Source organism: Poecilia latipinna, unplaced genomic scaffold (genome assembly GCF_001443285.1).
Source record: "Poecilia latipinna isolate Pla-1442-1.1 unplaced genomic scaffold, P_latipinna-1.0 Scaffold402, whole genome shotgun sequence".
NCBI lineage: Eukaryota > Metazoa > Chordata > Actinopteri > Cyprinodontiformes > Poeciliidae > Poecilia > Poecilia latipinna.
The window spans coordinates 629,899-657,044 of NW_015113018.1; the positions used below are offsets into that span (position 1 = coordinate 629,899).

A 27,146-nucleotide genomic window follows, 5' to 3' on the forward strand; every position below is an offset into this window, starting at 1 on the left:
CTTCTGAAACAATAGATTTTTGCTCCTTTGTTGCATTTTGAAACATTTATATTATGAAAAGGAAAAATAAAGTCAGACACCAACTCTTATTACAGTTTCTTGTAATAAGATACTTTATGCAGCATAGTTGTATGAAGTATCTTTTTGAAGCATTCTGTCCTGTGCCTGCTGTTTTTTTCTGAATGACCTCATCGGTCTGATTCACATACAAATGGATAGATTTAGGCATATCTGATCACACCTGGCATTACAATTCAGTCTGAGTTATCAGATATTCCTCTTTATCTGCTTTACATTAACATAAACATAATACTGCATGACGCCGCTGGCTGACGACAAAACTATCAGCAGGTTAATCGATGTTTGTATAAAACTGCCGATGAGTTTTCAGTCTCCTGCAGCATATTTTAACAGTCCAGATTTATCTAAGTCGTTTACCATGGACCTTTTTGAACTGCAAAACTTATAAGCTTGACCTTATGACCCATCACACTTGATATGAGAGAAGTTATGATGCACAAATTATTTGTTACCTTACAAAATGAAACTCTGCTGCAGCACAACTGCCACCAGTTTTCACACAACTTTAATACTTTTATGCTATTTTGAACACTGCAAACAACATTTATCTGACAAAAATTGACCTAATTTGTGTCAAAGGAAATGAAGCCTGCGACATAAAAAACAGGTCCAAGTTGTTCCTAATGTGCTTGACATGGTTACTGTGAATATATTTATAGAAGTTTGCTTCAGAAATTGAGTCCGGTGCAGAAATAAGGCCTGGAAATGATGCAAAGCAGCAGCAAAATGCAGAAGACATAAAAAGCTAAGCCAACCTCAAAACCCCTTTGAGTGCGTTCAACACGCCGTCCTACCTGATTCAAAGGATCTATGAGAGATGTTAGTCCCAGGTTTGAATGGAAGGAAGAGGTCACAACCACAAATACAGAATATTTTCTTTGGGAAAGACAGATTTATTTTCCGTTATGTTGCATTTTAGACACTGATCTGGAGCCTTTTACAACATATGAGTATCGAGTGAGGGGCTGGAACAGCTTCGGCCCGGGCTCCACTGACGTTACGACGATGACAACAAGTGAAGACAAACCGTGGGGACTGGCCCCGCCCCGCTGGAGTCGGCTGGGTGAACGAAACGACATCGTCCAGCTGCAATGGCAAGCTCCAGCCAGACCTAACGGTGCGTGTTCGTTTAACTTTCTTATGGTGATGTGTTACGAAGCGTCCTCTTTGTCCGTCCCTCAGTTCAGTTAGCTCTGTATGTGGATGGACTCAAATCTTGAAAAGACCTTCCTCTGTTTTATTTTAGGCATTATAACCCATTACGTTGTGCTGCGAGATGGACAAGAGCGTTACCGTGGAGATGAGAATACTTTTACTGATGTGGGAGGGATCGGGCCTTTTCAGGAGTTTGTCTACCAGCTGAGGGCCTGTAACCAGGCTGGCTGCACTGACAGCACAAAGGTGAGACAAATATACTTATCAGATCTTTAAAAGGTGCAGTTTGTTTTTAACCAATAAATCATTAGGCAATAAAATGACACAAAAGCAAAATGGCTTCAGAAAACTTTCCTCCCTTTGGACGTTTTTAATTGCTGGTCAACATCAAACAAAATCCTGATGTGTGGTGTAAAATTTACAGTAGTTTTATTTTGACAGTATTAAAATGTTTGTCATGTGTCACAATAAAGTGGCAACTTGATATAATGAGGATTTGTTAGATTTGTTGACTTAATACACTCTGAGAGCTTGACATTTTTAGTCATCAAAAGAAGTAGATGTTTAATGAAGTATGTTAATAAGAAAGATGTTACTGCACTTATCTGAGTACAAATATTTCAGTTTTACTTCTTTCCTTTTGACCAAATTTCAATATTTGGCTTTATGACGTCATCATTTTATGCAATAATCTGCAGTCTTTTTTCCAAACCCAAGCTGGAGCTAAAAACTAATTTATGAAAATGTTCACATCCTGCTTCTAGTGCTCAATTATAATGTAGGCTTTCCATCCATCTGCCTCACCTGTTACGTTTCCACTGTAAGTCCGTGATGTTCATCTGCAGAAACAAATTATTTTAGCCTTATTTTTGCTCCCCCTCTCTATGCAGGACTCTGGATTTGCTGAGTCTTGCCGATGTTTGTGATAGTGGACATAATACATCCAGAAAATATTCTCCCTTGCTATCTCTCTCGCTGTAGCTGAGTTGATATCACCGCAACAATTAATTTCATCGGCTTATCACTGCTAAGCACTGTGTAGTGTCTTTCACAATTCTGTAAAAAAAATTTAGGTTGAATGTACCAAATGTGTAGCCAAAGAATTGAAAGGAAAATTACCAAACAATTAACACATTAAACAGTGAGGAGGCAAAACAATGACAGTTCATTTCTCTATCAAAATTAAGAGAACGAAACAACAAACCTTGTGCTTAAGATGATTTGACATATGCAGTCTTTGTAAACCATCTTCATCTTCTTTTCTGGGTGTAATTTCTGATTCTGGAGAGAGAAAAGGCATTATGTATTACAGAGGATCACAAGGATCAGACATAAACTCTTAGATTTCAATAACTGTTCTTTTATTGATCTCTGCTTTAAATCTGTCGATTAAGAAAAATAAGGGTTTTAAAGACAATTTCTAATGTTTTTTTTTTTTATTTTGTTCCTTATAAGAACATGACTCTTTATTTGTGACATGAAGCTTCAACGGTTTGCTTCTGGATGAAGACAAACAGAATAATTAAAGTTTCTGAGCGTTTGCAGATCATTCTTAGAATTGCCTCAGCAAATACAGTCTACAAGTTTTAAGTAATGACTCAAAAGTGCCGTGGATGAATTCTTATAAATCACAGATTTTACTGTGCTATTCTTTTTTCCTTTTTCTACATTTTCACATCAGAAAAAGAAGACTCAGTAACAGAGTTAGATGTGTCAGGAACCCAACATTCAGACTCCTGTGTTCCCTCTTTGTTCTTGTAGGTTATATTTCCCTCTTCCCAGTTGGGAAAACAATAAAATGCTGCCACACATAAACACCGTAGCTATAAACTATCAGAACTTCTGATGGTACTTATTTAATATTATGTCTCTCATACTTTTGAACATGTTCCTTTAATGTTTCCAATACATAAAATTCAGTGAAATATAATCTCAGAAATAGAATTAGCTTATGCTAATTTGTCTACTGTCGCTATATTTGTTTAGAAAAGGTGATTGCTGCAAGTCAGTGGCTTGATGGAAAACTTTTTACTAATTTGAATAAAAAACTAAACTTTAAAACATTTGTTGTGAATTGGCACTATATAAATAAATCATATCCCTACTACTTTTCTGACTTGCTACTAAAAGATGCTTAGGCAGATTTAGTTTTTTTTTATACAGGAAGGTCCAACTAATATATCCAAGGTGATTTATTTATAAGTTACGATAGGATGGTTGATACCTGTGGGGTACGACTAAACATTTGTGGAAAGGAAATCTTAAACTTCCTTGAAATATTGTCCCACATACTAAATTTCTTGAGACTTTTGTTCTGGTGGAAAACCTTAGCAGTGTGAGCATTCATGTACTCCAATACCCCAAACTCTGCAATCCATTTTTCCCCTCCGTCTGCCTCACAAACAAGCTCACACACTCTCCCTGCAGCGGACGGAAGAGGAGTGAGTCGGATTAGTTTGTACAACGGTGAAAATTGGCCAAACAGTCCCAATTATGGGATAACTTGAACTAACCTAATACACCACTGCAATTACCTGGCATCAGCTCCCTCATACACAAAAAACACACGCACGCACTCACACCTGCTGCCTGTGAACAAACACAGACACTCACAAGCACACACCTACTGTGACAACAGAAGGTGCTGATCTAATACGGTTGGTCACTTAGAGCGCGAGGAAGAGCGATTGGTCCTTCTGCGTCTCACAATCCTTTTGCCCTGTTCTCTCTGCCATTTGTCTCCTGTCGTTCGCCTGATCTAAGAGTCACAGTTCCCAGTTTCTCTTTACACTTATCTCCCTACTTTCTTAACCCCTTTCATCTTCAACACCATCACACTATCTAAGCAGCTGCTTTGCTTTCGCAGCTGCCATTCAGTCCGTCTTGTCTCCGTCTCACAGTCTCTCTGTGTTTGAGTGTTCGCATCTTTCTCTGCACAAACATTTAGCATTTTAAATTACATGCACCTTTTAAGAAGTGTAATCTGACTGTCTTGATTGGTTGAGATCAAACAATTATCTGAACTTTAGACTATGTAATTCTTGTTTCAGTAATTCAGTTCAAGTGGAGTGCAACTTTAAGACTCATTCAGGCAACGTGAGTTTAATTGTATTTCACATTGCAGGATCAAGGCAGGAGAAAAGTGAAAACAAAGAACAAGTAAGAAACATTAAACTTCAGTGACAAAATAAAGGAAAGCGATAAACAGTTGGAATACAGACTACATTAGATGATGTTTGTGTTAATAGTAATTGCAGGCAAATGGTTAAAAATACTGCTAATGAAAATCCATACTTCGTTTATTCTCGTCTGAAATTTTCAAGTGCCACCCTAACCCTAACCGTGTAAAATAGGATGAGCTTCTAGAAACGTTACGTCGTTGAGTGTTACAGATTCATACATAAAGATTTAGGAGATGAAAATGTCCAAACTAAAGGCTTCAGAAGCCGTTTTTAAGGCCTGTAGGTGTTAACATACAGTGGTATGGCTGATTAGGAAAGTAGACAACACAAATACCAAATTCTGATTTGATTTTTGTTCATACAATCAATCTTTAAAGCAGAGGTTCCCAAACTGTGGGGCGCGCCCCCTAGGGGGGGCGCCGTGTCATTGCAGGGGGGGCGCGGGAAGCCATCTGGATGGAAAAAAAAAAAACATGAACGCTGTATGCGCTGGGTTTTTACCTTAGAATGGCCAACTCTGTTATTCCTATGTCAATTTGATACAGTAGAGGCTTCCACACTTCCCATATTTGTGTCCTTTGTCATTTTTATCAGCAGTTAAAACTGTTTAATCTGTTGTTAACATGTTGTAACCTGTTTTTCCAAGCCGCCTTTAAACGCAACATGAGCGCTACGATTCTAACAGCAAACCAGCAAAACGCAAATAACTTTTCACAGTTTTTTCCTCCAAACTAACCGACTGAGTTGAGTAAAGCTGTTGGATGCAGGTAATGTTAGCTAAAAGATGACTAGCTAATATCAATACAGAACCTTAAGCTGAACAAGTACCGTGTAGGCTACCGATGTTGGTGTCTATTTTCAGCTACGTACATTCATTTTGCCCCCAAAAAAGTCGATGCCCCCCTTAATGCGTCGTTTCAACCAGACAGCCATTTGTAATCCATAGGTGGGGCGCAGAAAATGTTTGGAAACCACTGGGGGGGTGCAGAAGGAAAAGTTTGGGAACCACTGCTTTAAAGGATGAACTCTGCACTCTTGACTCAATTTCTATGATTTTTGAAAGGGAGTCGATGATAATATGAAATAAAATATGTTGCTATACATCAAAACATTACATTTGTTCCATTTTTTTAAAAATATGAATAATAAAACTTTTTATGGTTGCTTCAAAGAATGAACTTTGACATCAACATATTGCATTTGAATACTTTAGACATTGCAGTGATGTTGCCAAACGAATATCAGGATTAAGACTAAAAGTGGGATTGAAGGGATAAAATCTTAGTTACTTTCAGATGCATGCCTGTCAGTATCTACTAGTTTTGTTAAGAATTATGTTCTTCCAATCACTGCAAAGGTGAATAAAGTTTTATTTCTGTATTTCTGTTACATTTGAACCGTCTGACATTTAAACTTTTGGCACACTGAGACGTTCCTGAATGATTCCATTCCTCCCTCTGTCTTCCTTCCCTCTGTCTGCTCTTCCACCTTTGCTGTTTCCTCCTCGTCTCCGTCTCTGTACTTGAACGCATATACTCACACATACCTGTGTGTGTTTATCTGTGTGTGCGCGCTTGTATGTCTTCTTAGTTGTTGTAGCAGCGATCTAATTGCATAGCATTGTGTGGGACAGCTGGTGGAAGTGCTAGTGACAGTCTATTAAGGCAGGATATCCCTGTTGCCTTCAGCAGCAGATTGCCCTGTGATTCTGAGATCTCCGCATTTACCACCAGTCACCGAGTCCTGCAGACACAACACCAGGAATCGACAATAGGATGGTCACTCTCGTCATGACACTGAGCAACAGCACTTTGCAAACAAGAGCTGAAGCCACTTATTGATTCTCTTTTTTTATTTTTTTATGTAGTTGCAGAAATAATAAGTAACTGTGTGTTTATTTAGTATGCAAACATATTTAATCATCTCTTTCATTTTATAAAGCTATTGCTAAGCTTTTAATTTTAGTACATTGTTATGCTCTTATTTTATCTAGAAAGGTTACTGTTTAACCTTAAGAGGTCTTTATTTCTGCAGGTAAATGATGGATTCTGGCTGATGAATCCCTGTATTTTGCTAGGCCCTAAATCCAGTTTTTTACCCAAAATAAAACTTTTCTCTAAAAGCTGTGACTCCATGCTTTGTCAGGAATCTCTCGCTCTGTTGTTTAATCAAGATCCATTTTCTATGCAGTGTTTTAATGTGCTTTTCTTCTTGCTTAGGACTGTTGTTTTCTTTTTAACTGTTGCCATTGAGTCTTTTTGTCACTGTTTGTTTTTGTGTATTTTGGTCGGTAGGTGGTGGCAGTGACGGCTCAGGGCGTTCCAGAGGACGTGAAGCCTCCAGCGGTGAAAGCGATCAGCTCCTCCTCTCTCCATGTGAGCTGGTCTGTTCCTTCCCGTCCAAAGGGAGTCATCCAGAGGTACCAGCTGAACCAGACTGGCGTCGGAACCATATTCACACACACTGGTGGACTTAGAAATTATACTGTAACAGGTAAGACATGAATCACCCCGTTGGCGCTGTCGTTTTTTTAACTTTACTGTTTTCCTTAACTTTTTCCTAGTTTACTCTTTTCTCCACCTTTATTTCTTCCTTCTCTGTCCTTAATATTCCTATAGTGTTATTTGTTTTTGCTTATTTTTGTTTTGTTTGTCTTCTCTGCACTTTTTCCTTTAGGTTTTTTTCTTTTCATTCACATTGTCACACTTGTTCTGCTGCTCTTTTCCTGATCTGCTCATTCTTCCTTCTTTTCCTGATTAATTTAATATTGTTTGCGAGGTTCTATACACAATGTGTAATCTTCAAACGACTGGAAGTCTATGGAAGTCAGTGCAACTGTGATTTAACAATTTAAAGTCAATAAATCCTGCTGCTCTTGGGATCATCTTATTCAGAAGAGACTCAATCGAAAATGTTCAGAGCTAATCTGATTTGGTTTTCCTCCACTTTTTTATTTTAATTTTCAAAAGTTATTTTTTTTTTTTTTTTTTTAACTCAGAGGCCTTTACCCGCCTCGCAGCTTTTTGTGCTGCTCCATCTTGGATTCAGACCAGGTATCAGCTCTGCCAGTAGCTAACTGAGTATTCCCATGGTGTCTGTGGTTGGCTTGTATGGTCAGGGGTTGTGAGCATGTGTCTGTATGTGTAGGCATGAGGCAAAGCAAACAATGCCAAATAGAGATGGTAATGTGCTGCTGTAATACTGTACCAACTCCAAGCGCCGGCGTAAGTAACCAACGTGTGTGTGTGTGTGTGTGTGTGTGTGTGTGTGTGTGTGTGTGTGTGTGTGTGTGTGAAAGGTTCCTATACCCCAGTGAGACTCTGGAAAGCCATGAAATTAAGCCAGAAGCACTTCTGGGCCGTCTTTCTTCCCTTCTTATGTCTTCTTCTCTTTCTACTTGTCTGCTTTGCAGCTCCATTTCATAGTGTACACTTCTTTTAAGAATATTTTATTATTTTTATCTACTTAAATGTACTAAGTTAGCTGTGCTCAAGTAAAGACATCAGTGTTTTGTCCATTTTTGATATGGAAAGACTGTTTACGATCAGATTCTTGTGTGGAACCAGGTCATGTAGGATCTTTCAGTTTGTAGCAAACTTAAGTTATTTTTAGAAAACAGTATCATAATTGACCAAAAATGAATCGGTTGCGTTACCTCAAATTCAGAAGGATGAATTCTTCACCTTCACTTCTAATTTAAGAAAGATATATTTATATAGAATTAAAATTTAATACAGTTGGTAATGCCTCTTGCAGACATAGCCACTGGCTGAGCTTCTTACTGCCAATAATGGTAAATTATTTACTTTCTTTCATCCTAAAAACTTGAGAACTGACTAAGAGCTCCTCTGCTTCGCGTGTTTGTCTCCTTCGCTGCCTGGCATTAACGTTTTACTTTCTTTAACATAGGAAGTACTCACAGATCCATGTTTCTTTTTATTTATCTTCTCAAACACCCAGTTGGTCGTAGCACAATGAGCCACGTTTCTTCCTGTTAAAGGGGAGTTTTTCTTTCCACTGTCGCTGCATGCATTCTCAGTTTAAGGGATTGCTGCAAAGCCAACGACTCAATAAAAGCGACAGTCTGCTGTTGCCAAGCTGTCGATTTGGATTTGGTAATTATGAAAATGATGCAATTGAATTAGTCATTGAAACATCATCTGTTATGAATTGGTGCTGTATAAATAAGCTGAATTAAGAGAAACACTTCACTTAATTATTAGAGAAAAACCATTTGGAACTAATAATTAAATAATCAAATGCATCATGAAGCAACATAACATCTGCTTTAATTATTTAATTCAGGTAAAGAAACTCGCAAACAAATCTAAAAAGAAAAGATGCAACACAGTTTCTCCTCTCCAAAGCACAACTGAGGTCAGTGTCAAGAGTATTAAGCATTAAACTATAACAAACTTTATGGCCCACTTTTGATCTAATTTATGTTGATCTGTGGGAGGGCTGCAGACTACAAACTAGGTTTAATGATATTGTAACAGAACAGAAGAGCGTGCCTCCCTGGATCAGACGTGTTGTTTACTTTTAATGAAACAAATTGTGTTTCTGCTCAGATGTTTTTTCCCATCTTTGTCTGGCTGCAGGGACAGTCGACTCTCTGATCTCACTTTGGTTTTGTTTGCCTCTCGTAACTGAGACAGGCCAGCAGTCCTGGTCTCTGCTTGCACCGGGCTTCGGATGTCTGCCGACTCCTCACGCTGGATTCAGAACTGGGTTTTATGCTTACAAAGACACTGAACACACACCCAGAGGAGAGAGAGGAAGATGTGACACTTCACAAAGCTTCACCCAAACCTGGTTTAACTCAAACAAAAACATTTATTAATGTAGTTCTGACTCAGCTGGTAAGGCTTTCTGATTGCTTCCAAGATTCTTTTTTACTAAAAAAAAAAGCGACTGGTTTTACCAGGATCCTGAACATCCGGAGTATTTGGCCTCATCAGAGGGTGAGCTACCAATCAGAGGTCAGATTGGGGTAGCATAAAAATGTCATCACAATTAAATATATGCTGTTTCATTCATTTATTATTATTATTATTTAGGCTTAGAAAGACAAAAAAAACAACAACAATCCATTTAAGCAGCATGTTATCTCATGGGTTGTTACATTTAAAGTTGCAAACATATCATTCCAAAAAAGACACATTTATGCTCAACATGATTTAAAATCATTATTAATGTGTTTTAAAAATGTTGACATATGAGAGGAACTATAGCAAACTTGTGGCACAACGAGTAACATTAACTTTTTTAGATTCATGACCTTCATGGAATAAAATATTTAGGCTAGATTTAAAATTCTGCTGAGAACATTTTCATGTGACGTTGAGAAATACATTTAAAGAGCGTGACAATCACAGGTGTCTGTGGCTGCAGAAAGCGCTTTGTACCCAGATTATCTAAGAACATGTGACATGCTAGACTTGGTCAAGTGAAGCATGATGCATTTCTGAGGCTTTGTTGCAGGTCTTCCCTGGATTTATTTTGCCTTTTTCTTTTCTTTTCATTTTTGTAAGATATGACTTTCAGGAACTGTTCAGCAGTTGTAGATTGAATATTTATCTCTATTGGACCCTTTTGGACACATGTCCCATTTTTTAAAGAGTACACATTGTACAATTTTCTGTCAGGTTTGGTTACAAAAATAGGATTAAAATGCCTAAAAGCACAACCAAAGGCCAAATCTTCAAAATGTTTTAAAGTCTGAGGAACTACTGATCAAGAATACTTAAATTTTTACATTGATTTCATGGAACCAAAGTAAAAAAAAATAAGAAAAAGGTAGAAAGAAGACAAACTTGAGAGCAAAAAGTGAAGTGAAGGCTGTAATTCAACAGTGAGCAAAGGGGAAGCAGAGGAAGAACGAAGACAGATAAAAAGATTGATGAATGAATCTAAGTGTTTTCAATGAAATATGAACAGAAATAATTGCTGTGCTATTCCCTCATCCTTAATGTTTAATATGCCATTATTCATCTTCCTCTGCGTCTCTCCAGTGGTTCTCTGTCAGAGACAGATGCTCAAAAAGCTCTCATCCACACACTCGTTCAAACCACAGAAAGCAGACGAATTAACTTTAGCAGGAAAAAATGTCACATTTCTCATTTATATGTTGTTAAAATTTATTGAATCAGGTAAATGTCTGTCAGACAAAAGATGCAACGTGTTTGGATATTTCTGCAACATTTATATCATGTGGAGGCTTATCTCTCAACATCTGTTTACGTTCATTTGTGTCCTTCCTGAAAATATCATTCCCCCAATAAACTCTCCTGTCTTACAAAATTATTAGAAATAGTGTGACAGATTGAGTCTGATTTGCAGTGTTTGTCTAAAAACAGACAATTGCCTAAAAATACAAAAAAGCAATTTGTGTCCAGCATTTCCTGTTTATCCTCTCATTGCCTTAGGAAACAGACTCTAATGGCTTTTTTTTTAACAGTTTTAAAAAGTGACACTTCATAGAGAGAATTAAGCACTACTGTATAGAAACACCCCATGTGAATCAATATTAAGTATTGCTATCATTAGCTCCCAATGAAATATTGCCTGCAATTATATAGATTATGGCATTAATCATGTGTTTAATTGGTCTTTTGCAGGCTCGTTATTAATTCAGAACAGCAGGGAATTGAGTATGTTCTTTTATTTATTAATGCAACTCCACCGTCGCCCCAGACTTTCACTTGTTCGGGTTAAAGATTGAGGCATCTAGACAAGAGAAAAGAAAGAAGAAAGAAAATAGAATTGCCAGTTTTGATCCTGCCTCTCAGTTGGAATGTCATCGATTGTGTAAGTAACTTAAACAATTGAGGAATCCAGACAAACCCTGTAAACTTCCTCATGAGCAAATTTACTCCTCTCTCAAAAAGGACAGTGGGAGTTTTAATGCCAAAAATGATGTTCTCTGAGGAATCCTGAACTTTAGGTCCCCAACTGTCCTGATTCATTGCCAGGTCCTTTGGTATGAACCTAGAAGTCATTCAGAGCAGAAAGATCAAGACATTCAAACTGTTTTTTTTATTGCGTTGGGTTTGAGAAATGAAAAAAAAAGCGTATGATCTAACACTTTAATGCAAAGAAACTTTCTTAGACTTAAATAATTGATATATTTGTAATATTACCCAATTTAAAGTATGGTTTGTTCTCTGGCAAAACAAACTAAAGATGGTTTATTAGGTCAAGTTCTTTTCAATAAAGCATTTTCAGCACCATGGAGAGCGCAGCCTTAGGCAGCCAGAATAAAACATTTAGGACATTCTGATTTACTTTGTCATCCAGCTGTTGGCAGAAAATGATCAACTTTCCTGATAATTAAAGAGTTGTTCATGTTTTTCAGTTTTACAAGCTTTACACTGCTTTCAGAACCTGTATGATTCACCATAACTGATGGATTCATCAATTCTGCTCTCAACCAGGAAATCCTAAGAGGAAATGTTTGATCATTACTTTGTGGCCTTAAGCTCAAGAGCTCTTGGATTGTGTAGCTGGTCATGGATCCAAAGTACACCAACAAGTCCGCCTATGTATAACTAAACAAAACAAACTGAAGTTTTTGGAGCTGTCTGGATTAAAATCCAGTTGATCTGCTGTGGCATGATGTTTATGCTCCAGAACAGTCAAATGAATTAAATCAGTTCTCCACAGAGGTTTGGATGTCGTTTCCTTCACGTTGGTGTGAAAGTGTCATTGCTAGTTATCAGAAACAACTGATGGTCGTTATAGGCAGATTTAGAAAGAGGCATTAAGTTTTCACTTGGAGCAGTTTCGTATTTACCGGAGTTATCTTTGTCAGATTTTATTTTCTTCTTAAGCTAAAACATTCAGATGTGACAAAGGAAATCTGTAAGTGGGCAAATACTTTCTCACAGCATTCTGCAGACGCAGATAAATGGAGTCGCCTCAGAAGTTTGTATTAGAGGCTTTATGTAAAATTTAGGCCCTTAGAGAAAATCAGCTTTAAATCCAAATCTCATCATCCAGTTTTTTATACATTCAGGTTGTAACACAAGTTAGTCTGAACAAATAGTTTAAATGAAATATTAAAAATCCCAATATAAATTTATGTTTATAGAAGAGTTTATGTAAACTTCTGTCTGGATCTGTGTGCGTGCGTGCGTGCGTGCGTGTGTGTGTGTGCGCGCGTGTGTTTGTGTGTGTAAATGTTACGCGAACAGTTTCAGTGTGTGCTTTACTCTAGTTGCAGCTCCAGGTTGCAGCTTTGTTTTCTTTAGATTTCTGAGTTTGAACCTGAACTCATCGTTGCAGCTCAGACAGTCCCTGCATCAGGAAACCACGACGGGAAGTCAAACTCTTAATTATTCAGGAGAGGTGTTATCAAAGCTCTCTTCTCCTTCTCGCTCCGTTTTATTTCTTCCCTTTGTTCTCCATGCTTTTCAGTAAATAGATTTTACTATTTTTTTTACTCTTGTGGTTTTTTTTATTCCACTTCTTCACGTTCTCCTCCTCCTGTCTCTTTTGAGTCTCTTTTCTTTCGCTGTATCAAGTAGCTGGTATGATGTGGTGACATTTGCCTATCACTCTGTTATACTCTAAAACAAACAGGAAATGGCAACCTGTCAATAAAATGCCATTTTAGATCAGCCAAACTCCAATGCAGGATTAATTTAAACAAATCTGGAACAGCCATTCCCCGTCCTGCCACTTGTTTGTTCTCCTGCTCCTCTCTGACATTTCACTTAGACGGAAGAACTTTTTTCCTCTTCCCTCTGCCAGACTGCCTCTGTCTTGGTGGCGCTACGCTAAACACCATCCCTCTCAGGTCTCCGCTGTGTCCAGATCTCACAATGACGGTGGCAACCTTGTCTCACTTCATGCCACTGAAATTTCTCACATCTTTTTTTTTTTTTACTTTCTAGTGATCAACCATGAGCACAGCTTTTTCTCTTTTCATAATCAAGCCTGTATGCTTACAGATGCAAACACACATTCCGTTTCTGTGCACACACACACACACACACACACACACACACACACACACACACACGGTGTTATTTCTCATTTCTCCTGCAGAGCAACACTGCCCTCTTTAGGTTTAATGTTTAAGGTAATTGGGAACTCGGTAAGGATCTTGAAAGTTATCTGTGTATTTGCATCTGGACACCCTCAACTATTGAACCAAGAGAAATATTTCTACTTCCTTTAGCGATTTAAAAAAAAAAAATTAAACTAATGTAATCACATCGTTGTTCTTCCTTTTGATTCAGAGACAAATTAATAAAAAAAAAACACATTTCCAAATCTTGACACAAGTGTAAACTTTAATTTCTAACTCACTTTTATGCTTAAAATTTCTATTTTATTTTATAATTTTGACAAACCATAAATCTTTACCGCTGCTTTTCCATTCCAGTTTGAAGGTTACAGTTTGTGTCTGTTAAATGTTTAGATTCATTGTGACCGCTACGTTGAGACTTTCGGTGCACGAACGTCTAGTGACGGCTTGCTGCCTCATTCAGTGTTAGAACAAATGACATTACTTGCTGTGTAGATACATTTACTATGCTAGAGCACACACACACGCACACACTAATGCACACACTTAGTTTGACAGTTAAGCAGTGTAACACAGCCTTATGCCTCAACCTTAGTGTTTTCGTATGGCTGGCAGATTTCCTTTATTAATCCAAACACAGAGCAGCGTTGTTGGCACATTTGCACATGCATACAGACACACACACACACACGTGGGCTGATCAGAGGTCGGGCTAAGCGTTAAGCAGGCTGAGCAGCAGAAGGAGACGTGAGGAAGACGCGGTGAAGCTTTTGCTGTGGGTTGGACTTGGTGTGTGTGTGTGTGTGTGTGTGTGTGTGCTGGTTGTTGCATGCTTTTTTTTCAGCGTCTCGTCGACAGAGGAGGGATTTTCCATCAAATAGCTGAGTCAAACTTTTCCTCTAAGTATTAAATACCTGGAGACAATTGCACACAATAACTGTGTGATTGTAGGTGATCATAGTTTTAAAGCTTTAACTAAATTATAATTTTAAAAAGTTTCCTTTTACCGTTACAAAAATTGTACATCACAGTTTTTGAGTATTCAAAGTAAAAACTTAATAAATGAAAAGATATATGGTGAAATTCAAGGATCATAATTCACTCACTACATCTCTACAAAGATTTATTTTGATGTAAGTCGTTATTAGTGTGAAACATTTTCTCAGTGCCTATATTGTAGGGAATAAAGCAGAAATAAAGAATTCAACACACTATATTATGCAGTCATCCCTTTGAAATGTCAATTGAGTTCTTTCATTCCTCCTTTGAATTTGATTTGCAAGCTGTTGTATGTTGTCAGTTAAGTGAATGACCATAAAATACCCAGTCGACCCTCATGGCAGCGCTGAGAATTTGCATTCCTCCCCCCAGGTCCGCCGAACATCAAAAGCCAGGCATAAAATATACATCTGCATAAAAAAGTTGTTTCCGGTACGAATAGATCTTTTGCTGTGTTGAATTTTTAGCAACTTCTAGTATTAAAATACATTTTAAAAAAGCTGATTTTTTTGTGGTTGCACTTAAAGTACCTTTGAGACGCTCTGTGGCTTTTTTTTTTTTTTTTTTTTTTTAGTCCGTATAGCTGGTGCCTATAAATAAATCATGTCTGGACAATGTAGCCTAAATGCATACAGAGGTATCATAATTATCATAGATCAAAAGCTGATGACATTACAGCGTTAGACCAGTCCTATCCCATGTCAGTTCCACGGCTGCCCATCTTTACGTTGTTTCATTATTGAGTTATGGCATGCATAATTTAACACCGACAGATATGGATCCATCCGTTGAGAGAGTGGAAAGAGCTGAGGAAGAGAGAAAGACAGGACAAACCTTCTGCTTTTTTCTATTTTTTTCTCCTTTTGCCCTTTTTTTTTCTTCATATATATATATACATATATATCCTTGTATCTCTGAACAGGATTGCAGAAAAATGGGGTTGTATAAATATGTTTCAGATCAGGTTTGTGTGCTTATGTCCCCATGAGGGGTTACTCATTTTGATTTAATTAGTTTTGCTTATGCTTGACCATGTGCTACAGGTTTGCAGCCGTACACAGACTACAGCTTTGTGATGGTGGCCTGTACGACTGTGGGATGTGCAGCCAGTGAACCGTCCACAGGACGCACCCTGCAAGCCTCACCCAGTGGTATGCACACACACGCACACACACACACACACACACACACACACACACACCTTTGACGCTTTGCAGAAATTTTAGAATCTTTTTATAGTAATATGCCATGGTTTGATGTGAAGAATAGAACATTTGTAAAATGTATATTTTTTTCCTTATTATCATCATTATTATTTTAATGTTGTAAAAATGTATGAGTTTTTTTAATTTTCCAGTACATTTTTTTCATTGCATTTCCCTTCATTTCTCCTTGTCTCCTGCTTAATGTAAATGGCAATCTCTCAATTTTTTTTATGAGTACTTGTATCTCTTTGTACATTTGTCCTCCTATTTTCTTTACTTTAATCATTTTATATTTTTATGGCCTTTACCTTTTCATATTCATTTATGTCTGAAACTCGTTCTTCTATTTTAAACTTTTCATTTTCTCTCCACTTTCTAAAATTAAGTTCATATGCATGCTCTGTGTGACTTAAATATTTCCTTTGTTTTTATAAAGAGTTTAAATCTCAAGCTTTATAAATATTTTGAATATTATTTTACTCTTAAAATCAGATTTTTTTATGTTTAAATGTTTGCTTTCTTCTGGCGTATTGTCCCCCCTTTTTTCTTTGTTCTTAACATATTTTTTTTTTCTGAAGATTTTACATTTATTGTAAAAGTGTCTCTGTTTTAATAAGCCTTCCATGTGTACATTTGTTTTAAAATATTAATTTTAATATTAAAATAAATATTTCATTCCTAAAAAAAATGATAGACGCTATTAACTAGACTCATCCTCCCTCTCCTCTTAATTTCTGCCTTCCTCCAGGTGTGTGGTCAAGCCCCAGACACCTGATAATAAACACATCTGCGGTGGAGCTGTACTGGGATCCGCCGTCTCAGCCTAACGGACATGTCTTCCGGTACCGGCTGATCAGAGACGGTCGCACTGTTTTCACCGGAGACCACCGGGACCAGAAATATATCGACACTGGACTCCTGCCAAAACACAGGTTGAGCACAGACACGGATGACGAGTTTGTGGACCGGCGATGACCTTTAGTATCTGTATCTTAACTTGTGCATATGTTCATGTCGAGGTCGCCGTCGTTTTAAAATCTTTGCCGTCGCTCTGACCACGCCTCTCTCGGGGCTTCGCTCTGTTTGCATCATTTAATGAGCAAATATTTGACATACCAATGACAGATGCAAACATTATCCCGCCTGCGAATTAAAATCATGAATCAGATTTGGTTTTGCTTGCAGACGGCAGCAGAGCGTAGATTTTATTTATCTGTTTATTTTCATTTAATCTTTATTAATCTGTTTCTCTTTTTTTTTATGACAAAATCGATTCTCTGCATTCATTATAGAAGCGTGAAACGGTACCTTTTCTCCAAAATAGAAAAGTTAGGATAACATCCCGCTCCACTCCCATCTCTTCCATGTTTTAGTGTGAGAGAAAAGGAAGGAAGCAAGGCGATAGGACTGTATGTGTGTGTGACGTTTAATTTTCCTTAATTCCAGATAGTCAGCCAGAAGGCATTCCTGTCCGGACCCTTCGCTTCTTATCACTTGTCTTGCCTCCCGTCCCCCCCCCCGCCTCCCACCCCTCGGCCTCTATCCATCCCTTCCTTGCTATCATTTCCCTCTTACCTCATTCTCTTCCTCTTTCCCTTCTTTTCCCAATTTAGCCCTGTGCCAAGAATTACACAGGGAGCACCGGCCCCATTATCCGAGCTGACTCGTGTGTGCGCGTGCAAGTATGCAGTGTGGCACTTCTTTGTGTGCGCGCGTGGGACAGCTCAAAGTGGCCATTGATTATTTATGACAATGTTGATTAGCTGTCACTTTGCTTGGGCAGCCCAGGAAGTGTCTAAGATGACGAGAGAATTAACCTATTCCCTCTGGCTGGCCCCGCAGGACACACACACACACACACACACACACACACACATTCTTGGATTTCCATCCAAACAGATGCAAATGCTCCACTCTCTGATTACCTAATATGCACTCTCACACACACACAATTTTACTTTTGATATCCCAAGGCGGTGTTTACATTTAGGTAAATATCTTCCAATGATGAAGTGTTGAACTTCATTCTCCCACTGAAACCGTATGCCATGATAAAATTCTTCCTCTCCATCACACTCGATCTCTTCTTCACCCCCTCCCTCCAACAGTCCCTCTCTCTCTTTCCTCGCCGTGGTTGATGTGTCCCACTGATGTGTGTTTTTTATGTTTTTCTGTGTGTCTGCGCTTGTGTGTAAAAGTAACGTATGAGTAGTTTTAATATGTTTTCGTGAGTGCGTTCTAAGCCAGTGCCGAGGCGCTAATGGCCTCCTGTTTAAAAAGCTCGGCACATGAACAATAACCCAACATCACCGCCTATTAATGCATGTGTGCCGGAGTTTATAGCAAATTAAAGGCTTTTAATGTTAAATGGTGGCCCACTTACACAGTTAATGTAGGACTCGGCACCAAGCAGCCACATGCTCTTAAAAGGGAAATCTATCTTATGATGTCATGAGCCGGAGAGGCGGCGAGGGGATCGAGAGACGCTCCGAGACACATGGAGAGAGAGAGTGAGAGAGGGAGAGGAAGAGGTGAACCTCAGAGACAAAGAGTGAAGAGGAGATAAAACTGTAGTTTCTGTTTTAGCATCCACAAAGACACGTGTGATTAAATGTTCTCTAGAAATTGTTAGATATTATTCAATAATAATAAAATTCTAGTGAAATTAGATAAATTTAAGCTCTACACCCATTCTTTGCAGACATTTTTCACCAGCTTTGGAATAAAAATGAAGAGCCCACTGCACTGAGCCCCATTGAAAAGCTCCTGGTTTTTCCACCAAATATTGATTTCTGCACTCTTCCTGAGTTAAAACATTAGTATTGTTGTTGTTGTTTCTAAATGAATATCAACTTGTTTTCTTTGCATTATTAGAGGTCTGAAAGCTCTGTGTCTTCTTCCTTATTATGATCATTTCTAATTTTCTGCAAATAAAAACTAAATTTTGCTTGGAATTCTGGAGACATGTTGTCAGTAGTTCATATAATAAAATAATGATGTTTATTTTACTCAAACCTATACGTATAAAAAGTAAAATCAGAGAACTGATTATTTTGCTGTGGTCTCTTAGAGCTGTATCATGTTAGAGTTGTGTAAAAAAGGAAAAATCTTTTATTTATTTTTTTTATTCCGACTCCAGCACTTATTATATGTACAATTCGAGGAAAAACAACTGTAAGACATTTTTATTACTAAAGGGGGGGTGTTATGTGTTTTCCAGGCACATGGCTCCAGTATGCAGCAGTTTCTGCAGTTTTCTGATTAATGTTTCCTTTGCAGGTTTGCAGTTCTGTCATATTCTTTCTATTCTAATCTTCTTCCATCTTCTCCCAACTCCTCTTTATCTAATTTTCTCTTCAGGTACCTGTATGAGCTGGAGGCCAGCACAGCAGGTGGCACAGGTTTGAGTGACAAATATGCTACACAGACTCCAGCGTCCTGCCCCACTGGGATCCCACCGCCCTACAACCTGACGGTTTCAGGCCCTCACGCCATATCACTTACCTGGGCCCCTCCTGGTCAGTAGCCATCTTTTATAAAACACAATATCTGATAGGATTGAACGGTACATGGGCATGAAGTTATTCTCTTTTTCTCCCTCTTTGGTTAGACTCTGTTGCTCTTAAATATTTCCAAAAATATCCTAAATTGTAAAATTTTCCTCAGAGCAGAACTAAAGACCTGAGTAGTTTTCCATTCACCTTCTGGCCTCTCCGGACCTGAACAGATCCGCTGGCGCACTGGGGGCTGCGTCTCATGCTTATGGGGCAGTGATTGTCTGCCCTAACCCATCTATCATTGACTATTACTCTCTCATTAGGCTGATTTCCCATCTCAGAAACCGCTTAAAAGGACCAACTAGCAAAGACACTCCACTTACATTTGTGTGTGTGTGTTTTGTTTCTGTGTATTTGTCCCTGTGTTTATGTATGCGTTTGTGTACGTGTGTGTGTATGCGTGTGCATGTGCATCACTGTGAGATATTTCCATAGGCAGGCCTATTCTATCGTCATTATGGGTTGATTTTAAAGGTGAGGAAATATTGGCTGGGTTCTCACGCTTGGTTAACTCCCCGAGTCCAGAGTCTGGAGTGTTTTGATCTTTTGTTCGTGCGTGTGTGCGCGTCTGTGTGTGTGTGTGTGTCTACACTTCTGGCCATGTGTCTGCCTGTGTGCATGTACATGCATGTACTTTGTCTTCACATGCATGCACTCATGAAGCCCTGACGTATGGCTGCTAAAAGTATTTACGTTCAGGTTCTAAAGTTTAGATACATCCTTACTTCAAGATGTCTGTGGCTCTCTGTGCATATATGTGTAACTCGGATTAACAACAATATTTCACACTTGTGTTTTAGCATCCGTTACTATATGCTAGCATTTGTAATAGTTTCAAGTTTGTGAAATAGACATTGGCAAAGAAAATGACCGATTGTAAATACTAGATTTTAAACATATTTATGACTAAAACCTTTGACGTTATCACTGCTGTTTGGATTCAGTCTTATAAATCTTTCTCTGTGTGCGTGCGTGTGTGTTATGTAGAAGTGCATTACTCCATATAAAAAGCCCTATATACTGAAGTCACAGGGGGGGGTGTGTGTGTGTGTGTGTGTGCGTGTGTGTGTGTGTGTGTGTGTGTGTGTGTGTGTGTGCGTGTGTGTGTGTGTGAGTGGTTTAAGGCGCTTGTGTGCATATGTGAGTCGGGGGTGAATAATTGAAGTCTTTCATTTGTCTGGTAATCAGTTCGTTCTCGAGATATCTAGAGTTCATGAATGTTGAATAACCCATCACAATACAGTTGGCCTGAATTATGGAAAAACCTCCAGTGAGAATATTAACAAAGTCTCAGTGTGTGTGTGTGTGTGTGTGTGTGTGTGCGCGTGTTCTCTCTACGTTTGTGAGAAATTGTCTGGTCCCAGGCCAGACTGCATTGTAAAGCCAAGTGTACTCAGCTTGATCAATATCTAATATCAATATGATTATGAGATGGGTTCAGAAAATGTAACTTTAGGGTCTTAGTTTAGCACTGTGAAGCAGAAATGACACAAACCTTTACCCGCCTGCTAGTAGAAATAAACTTTGTAATCATTTGAAGGTTTTTCCAGCTGAGAAATGACAGCAGTAAATAAGGCACTTGCTGACTTTATTTTTTATGCAAAATGTACTTCCTTGTTCAAGCTTTGTGGAGATGCTTGTCAGCAGAGAGAAACATGAAGTGCTATAACATTTACGAGCAGACTCTTGTTCTTACCGCATCCCATCTATCACCAAAAAGACAATTAGCTGAAGCCTAGGGATGGCATCAATGAGGGTCGACTTGATCAGGGCTGAAAGGAAAGAGACAAAAACACAACAATCAAAATCAGTTATGATAGCCATGACTGTGTCCAAAAAGAAAAAATTAGACTTTTTCTTGCTCACAGCGTAAAGATATTATATATTACAGACATAATTAAACTTTAGAGGGAATAAAATATGAACATATGAACACACATGTTTATGTTCAGCCACTTTTAAAGTCGGGTTGTGATGTTTATTTTGTTTCATGGTGGGTGAAGCAGCTGGTTAATCAGAATGACGTGATTCCTCTTACTTGCCACTCTGGGATTATTTGCTGAACTATATAGCTTTATAACTAGACTTAATAATTAATTAATGGCAAAATTCAGCTGTTTTATGGTTATTGTGTTGTTAGAAAAAAGAAGACAGCCAGAAAGTAAATACATCATTCCTGCCATCTTTCTAAGAAGAACAAAACACAGGAAGCAGCTCCTCCAGCTTTCAATGACTTCTCAGTTAGATTGTTAACTTGGCAATTTATTGATCTTCAAGGAACATTTAAATCAGCTTTAAAATTCAGAAGAAATCAGCTCTGGTTGCTTTAAGAGTCTACATTTAGCACTGCTTCATTTAGCTTTAATGAGATTGTAGGCAAACTTCTTCAGATTCATAGCAGAAATCATCCACCATATAGTTTGTCTAAACTCAGTTTGTTTAGTAATGCTTGGGGTGATTATTTCTTATTGAACTGAAGAGGTTAGAATTGTTTTCTTTGGTGTTGGTTTCTGTTAAAAAAAAAAAATCTTGCTGCAGGTAATCACATCCTGTCTTACTCCACAGCTCAGCTGAACAGCAGCCAGCCCGTCTTCTACAATGTCCTGTTAAATCCAGGAAGTCGCGGTGCCATGAGTCGTCACGCAGGCCAGAACCTGCACCTCACTGTGACAGATCTGGAGCCTTTCACCACATACTACATAAGAGTGCAGGCCTGTCAAAACGGCAAGTATATCTTCATGTAAAACAGCAAACAATAAAAAAGCAAGAAGGTATTAGTTAGCATGCATGTCAGCCGCAGAGAACATTTTGCTCTGACGAGTCAGGAATCATTTCAAGTGAAGGTATAATGCAGCATTGGGTTATTTTTTTCTTTATTATTTCAAAGATGAGGTCGTAAGCTGTAAATTATCTGATGGAATGTGAGTAAAGTTAGAAAGTTGTGGTGTTATAACATTTCGTCTCTTTTTTTTGTTTCTCATAATAGAGGGGTGTGGAGTTGGAGATGGTGTTTATATCCATACTTTAGAGGAAATCCCAGAAGGTCTGCAGCCGCCCACAGTGAAAGCACTTGGACCGAGTATTTTGGAGATCCACTGGACACCTCCAGAAAAACCCAACGGGCTCATCACCTCCTACCATATATACAGGTGACACACATAAAGTTAAAATTACATTATTTTACCATGTTTTTAATTCATCCTGGAGTATTTATGTGTTTAAAACCCATCCATTGAGGAAAAAAAAAACACTCACACTCTATGTGTTCTACTATTCCATACTATGTGCATATGTAGGCACATACATAAAGTTTTAATAATGTTTCCTCGTGTAAAAGTTTACTCACCAGTCTCCACAGTATGTGTGAATGTGTGTATACATAGATATATATCAAAGCACGCTGAAGGTCGCGGTCTGCTTGTTGACCAAAGAGTGTGTGATCTGTATGCAGGGTCAGACCAGACTAAGCCCTTTAAGTCCTCAGGAAACAAGCATTAGCATAGCAGCACACACACACGCCCCCTCTGACACATCTGGAAACCTGCGACTCAGGCAGACAGGGACTTGGCGAAACGGGAAAATGTCTCGCTTCCTCTGTGCGATACACACACGTGAAAGCCTCTGCAATCAAAGAGCAGCAGTCTTACCAAGGTATCAGGATGCTTGCATCAGCCAGGAACACAACGTTTAAGACGTGATGCTACATTTCTTATTTCAGGAGCTAAGGGTGTTTATTTTCGCAGCGCTAAAAGGGCATCAGAGTAAGCTGAAATCCTTTTAGAAAACTAACAAGCTTAACGTCATATTTGAAGTAAACTGCTTTACTTTACAGTCAGAAGTGTGCAGTTGATAATATGCTGGAGTTGAGATAAAAACAATAGCGATTTGTGTTGACAGTCCATAAAAAGTGGTAAAGATAAGTTTTATTTTTATATTTGATTATGAGCTTTGGGGGTTGAATCTCTCATTACATTCCACTTGTGTGTGTTCATAACCTTTTTTGTGTTCACGTGTGTTTAGAGGACATAAATGCAGGCATAATGTTATAAACCCTCAGACACACAGTTATGTGCACATGCAGAGCTTCTTTAAAATGAATCAAAGAAACCCTGAAATTATACAAAACAGGCTCAGAAAGGAGAAATCTTGAAATGCCACTAATTGGTTTTCATGCAATTAGTCATGAAACATTTTGAGAAAACGGTGAACTTATGGCTCCATGACTAACTAACTCTTGACATGGGGATTGTCAGAGTATCAGTTTTATGCATATCTTCAAAGTTGTCTCTGTTGTGCTTGATGTGTCTGTTTCGGCCCTAAAGAGTGGCTCTTGTCATCTCTAGCAAGGTTAAAAAACTGATCAGTAATTTGACATGTAAAGAAATCAAAAGTTATAGTTTCATGAGTTCTTTCATATGACGTCTCCAAGGGGGAAATACTTTATTTTGTTGTGATTAGACCACAAACTAAGTTATTTTTCCGTGTTTATAGGTTGATATTTGCTCTATCAATAAATAGAGCTGTAGTTATTTTGTTCTAAAACCTGGAACAGGGAAAACATGTATTATTTATATCGATTGCAGGTATTTTTCAACTCTTTATATTTTTTTTTCCCAAGGAGCCAAATACGTTTTGAAGCTTTATAAATGTTTTAATTAGTGGAACTGAGGTAAAAATAAAATAAAAAATGTCTCTTTACATTGTAATGATTGCCGACTCCTGGTCTACTCTGAAAATTGTGCTTTAGAAAAAATAATAGCCCATTTTCTCCAAAAGATTTTGTATAGAAGTCCGAACCTTGACTCAGCCAGAGACAAAAAAAAAAAAAACATTAATCCTCAGAAGATCCTTATCAAAAAAGATGAGAATCACCTGTTGGGTTTCAGTGACATTATATGTTTTTGTTTGCATCTTTTTTTATGTGAGATTTTAAAAGATTGCAATTTAACCTCTACACCTTAGAGATTCTCAGGATCTAGTAAGTTGCATTTAGTAACTTATTTAGTTTCCACTTGAGTTTAAATCAAAAGCTGGGAAATCCATCAACTTGGTTCAATAAAAGAAAACAGGAACTTCTCACCTGAAGCAAAGAACTCCTTCAAAGTTTTTTTTTCCATGGTAGCTTGAGACTTGAATGCAGATTACTCCACATTTATCATCCTAAATAACTCATTATCTTGAGAAATGCAAAAAAATTCCAGATTCTTTAATAAATGTGTGAAACAAATCACTTAAGGCAAGGGGTCAAGAACTCATCCTTCAGTTTGAATTATGACTGATTGTCACAAATGGTTAAAGTAGCTTAATAACACTACGGCCATGTCATTTGAGTATAGTTTTTAAAACTTGCTTTCGTGTTAAAACTTTAAATCTGAGTGTCTGCGGTTGATGAGAACTGGGAGAAAATGAACAGCCATGTTGTTTGTCACCACAGGCGACCATTAGGAACAGAAGAGGAGCTGCTGGTTTTCATCTGGTCCTCTGGGCCGCTGGAGTTTGTTGATGCGAGTCCCGCCCTGCAGCCTTTCAGCTTCTTCCAGTACAAAGTTCGCGCCCACAACTCCAAAGGCTCAGTGGCGAGTCAGTGGGCTCTCGCCCAAACATTACAGGCGAAACCACAAGAACTGGCGCCCCCTGTTGTCAGACCCACTGGTAAGTTTTGTTTGATCATTTAATTGTTGATCATTTATATATTTTTTGCATTTAGTCCATGTAACACCATGTTTTGTGTGTTTGTAGGCGCATATTCAGTCCACCTGAAATGGAGGGAGCCAGACCAGCCCAATGGTCTGATTTCCCATTACAGACTGGTTTACATGAAGCACCAGCAGGACCCAACTCTCAACTCAACTAGTGTTACAGCTCTCACTGTGAAGGTAAATCCACACTGTGTTTTGCTTTTTTTGTTTGCAATAAATCAGGTTTTATTTATTGATATAGATGCTCACTGTTTTCGCTAACTTTATAAACTCTCTGTATAAAAAAAAAAGTCAACAGCAAGAAGACATTATATAATGTTTAAGTGACTGTGTGTCATTGTCATCTGCGATGCATGTGAAGAAATTTAGACTCTACCTGTGGTGCTTTTGCCATCTGCTTACCAGCGAGGGGTCTGAAGACACACTCAGAGACACACAACCCATCACCTGCTCTTCTCCAGGGTCCTTACCTCAGTTCTGTGCCATGATCCATGTTCTGCCACAGCGAATAAGTAAATTAGAAACAATCAAATGCACACACATACCTGCAAATACCCTGACATACTCACTCTAGCACATATATTTTTGTTAACACCTGACATCCACACTCAGTAGGAGTTGGCAGCTGGGTTTACGCACAGCTCCATTGTACTTCTTGGCAACCAAAGTTGGCAACGTCTCAACACAATGTGCATCTGTATTAATACCTGAAACTCTGCTGTGTAATTCTACTAACATCTGGCTATCTAGAAATTAGAAAACAGAGGAGGGATTTATTTTAATTAGATGGGAAAAAATTTAAATGAGACATGGAAATAAGATGGTAAAAGAGCTCTAATGTGATAAAGATAAGACGTTAAACTATCGAAATTGATAGAAAAGTTTAGAAAATGAAACACTGCCAGGAATGAGGTATGAGGAGAATGAAGGAGGAGGATTAAAAAGAAAAGTGAATCACCAAGAGGGGAGCCGAGACAGCCATGATAGATAAGGGACGAGAGGGACGAGAGGTAGAAGTATAGATCTATATTCTGTCCATACGTGTGGCCTCTTCTCCCTCGGTGACCTTTGGCTTGTCACTCATAATTAATACAAGATGTAAATGGAGACCTTTCACCTTCTCATTGATATGGGCCACTCTGTGTTTGTGTGTGCGAGAGAGCCTCATTGACATGGCATAGACTCATTTTGGTGGTGGTCATTTGTCACGGCGCAGCCTTCAGCTCCATTCACTCCATTTCCCAAGATTATACGAAGAAGGTAGAAGAAACAACAAAGTCGCCAAGCAGCTGAGCCCTGAGCAGCTCTTGTTTGTGGAGATTTTGATAATAAATTGGTATAAAGAGTTTTTAAATCAAGGAAACAAGTATTTTTAAATGTAAAGATCAGGATAAATTCATAGGCATACTTGATAAAGATGAAGGAAAAGATGGAGAAAATGCTAAAATGTTTATTAGCAAAGTAAAACAAAGAAACTATTCCTGGTAGCCGTGCTCTTGATATATTATGCATTATTTTACCCCTCTTATGATCCTGGTAGCAAGATAAATATGGGCTTCTCTTGTTTCAAAAGTGTATTCTTAAAGATTTAAACAATTGTGCCAGTGGTGGTTTTTTCTAAAACAATAATTTTTCTAACAAGGTTTTATTTTATCCACTTATTGAAATCACATCAATTTCTGAAATAATGCTGTTTCAGCAAAAAAAAAAAAAAGTATAATTAGGCCTATTGCGATACATGATAAATCAATTAATCACACGATACATTAAACCTATCGACCTCATTTTAATTATTGGCTTTATGTCTCTTCCTGTCTTTTTTTCTTTCTGTTGCTGGCACTGAATGAAAAAAGGCTCAGCTCCGGTGATCTCCACTGACCCCCCCTTCCTCATTTCCTTAGTGTAATGCCCACCGCACACTACACGAGTTGTCGGCCGATTGTTGGCCCATTTTCAAACCCTGAGAGACACATTAGCCGACAGAAATCCTAGGTATAACGGTTCAATCGGGTTCGATTGTGCCGTGTGATGTCCAGCCACCTGGGCACAAAAAAATGGCTACAAGTCCAGTTAACTAATTTTAAAATCAGGCATTAATCAATGCTTTACTACAATCTACCTGTGACGCATGTGGCTAGAGTCAGCGTAAAGTCCTGACTGAATGAAAATCATTGTAACCTATTTATGTTAATGTAGAACAGCTGAAAAGTTACCAGGTTTATCAACTGCGGTAG

The 27,146-nt window shown here is 38.3% G+C and overlaps 1 protein-coding gene across 3 annotated transcripts in view; it reads left to right on the plus strand.

The window, feature by feature from the left end:
* Positions 1-27,146, plus strand: part of ush2a (Usher syndrome 2A (autosomal recessive, mild)) — a 211,267-nt gene that overhangs the window by 147,051 nt on the left and 37,070 nt on the right. For all 3 annotated transcript variants that reach the window (XM_015037369.1, XM_015037367.1, XM_015037370.1), the window contains exons 65-74: positions 1,001-1,198; positions 1,328-1,482; positions 6,713-6,911; positions 15,495-15,602; positions 16,405-16,588; positions 19,017-19,174; positions 21,779-21,937; positions 22,200-22,362; positions 24,648-24,865; positions 24,953-25,089. In XM_015037369.1, the coding sequence (XP_014892855.1) occupies positions 1,001-1,198; positions 1,328-1,482; positions 6,713-6,911; positions 15,495-15,602; positions 16,405-16,588; positions 19,017-19,174; positions 21,779-21,937; positions 22,200-22,362; positions 24,648-24,865; positions 24,953-25,089 (1,679 nt within the window). The remainder of the gene's footprint in view (positions 1-1,000; positions 1,199-1,327; positions 1,483-6,712; positions 6,912-15,494; positions 15,603-16,404; positions 16,589-19,016; positions 19,175-21,778; positions 21,938-22,199; positions 22,363-24,647; positions 24,866-24,952; positions 25,090-27,146) is intronic.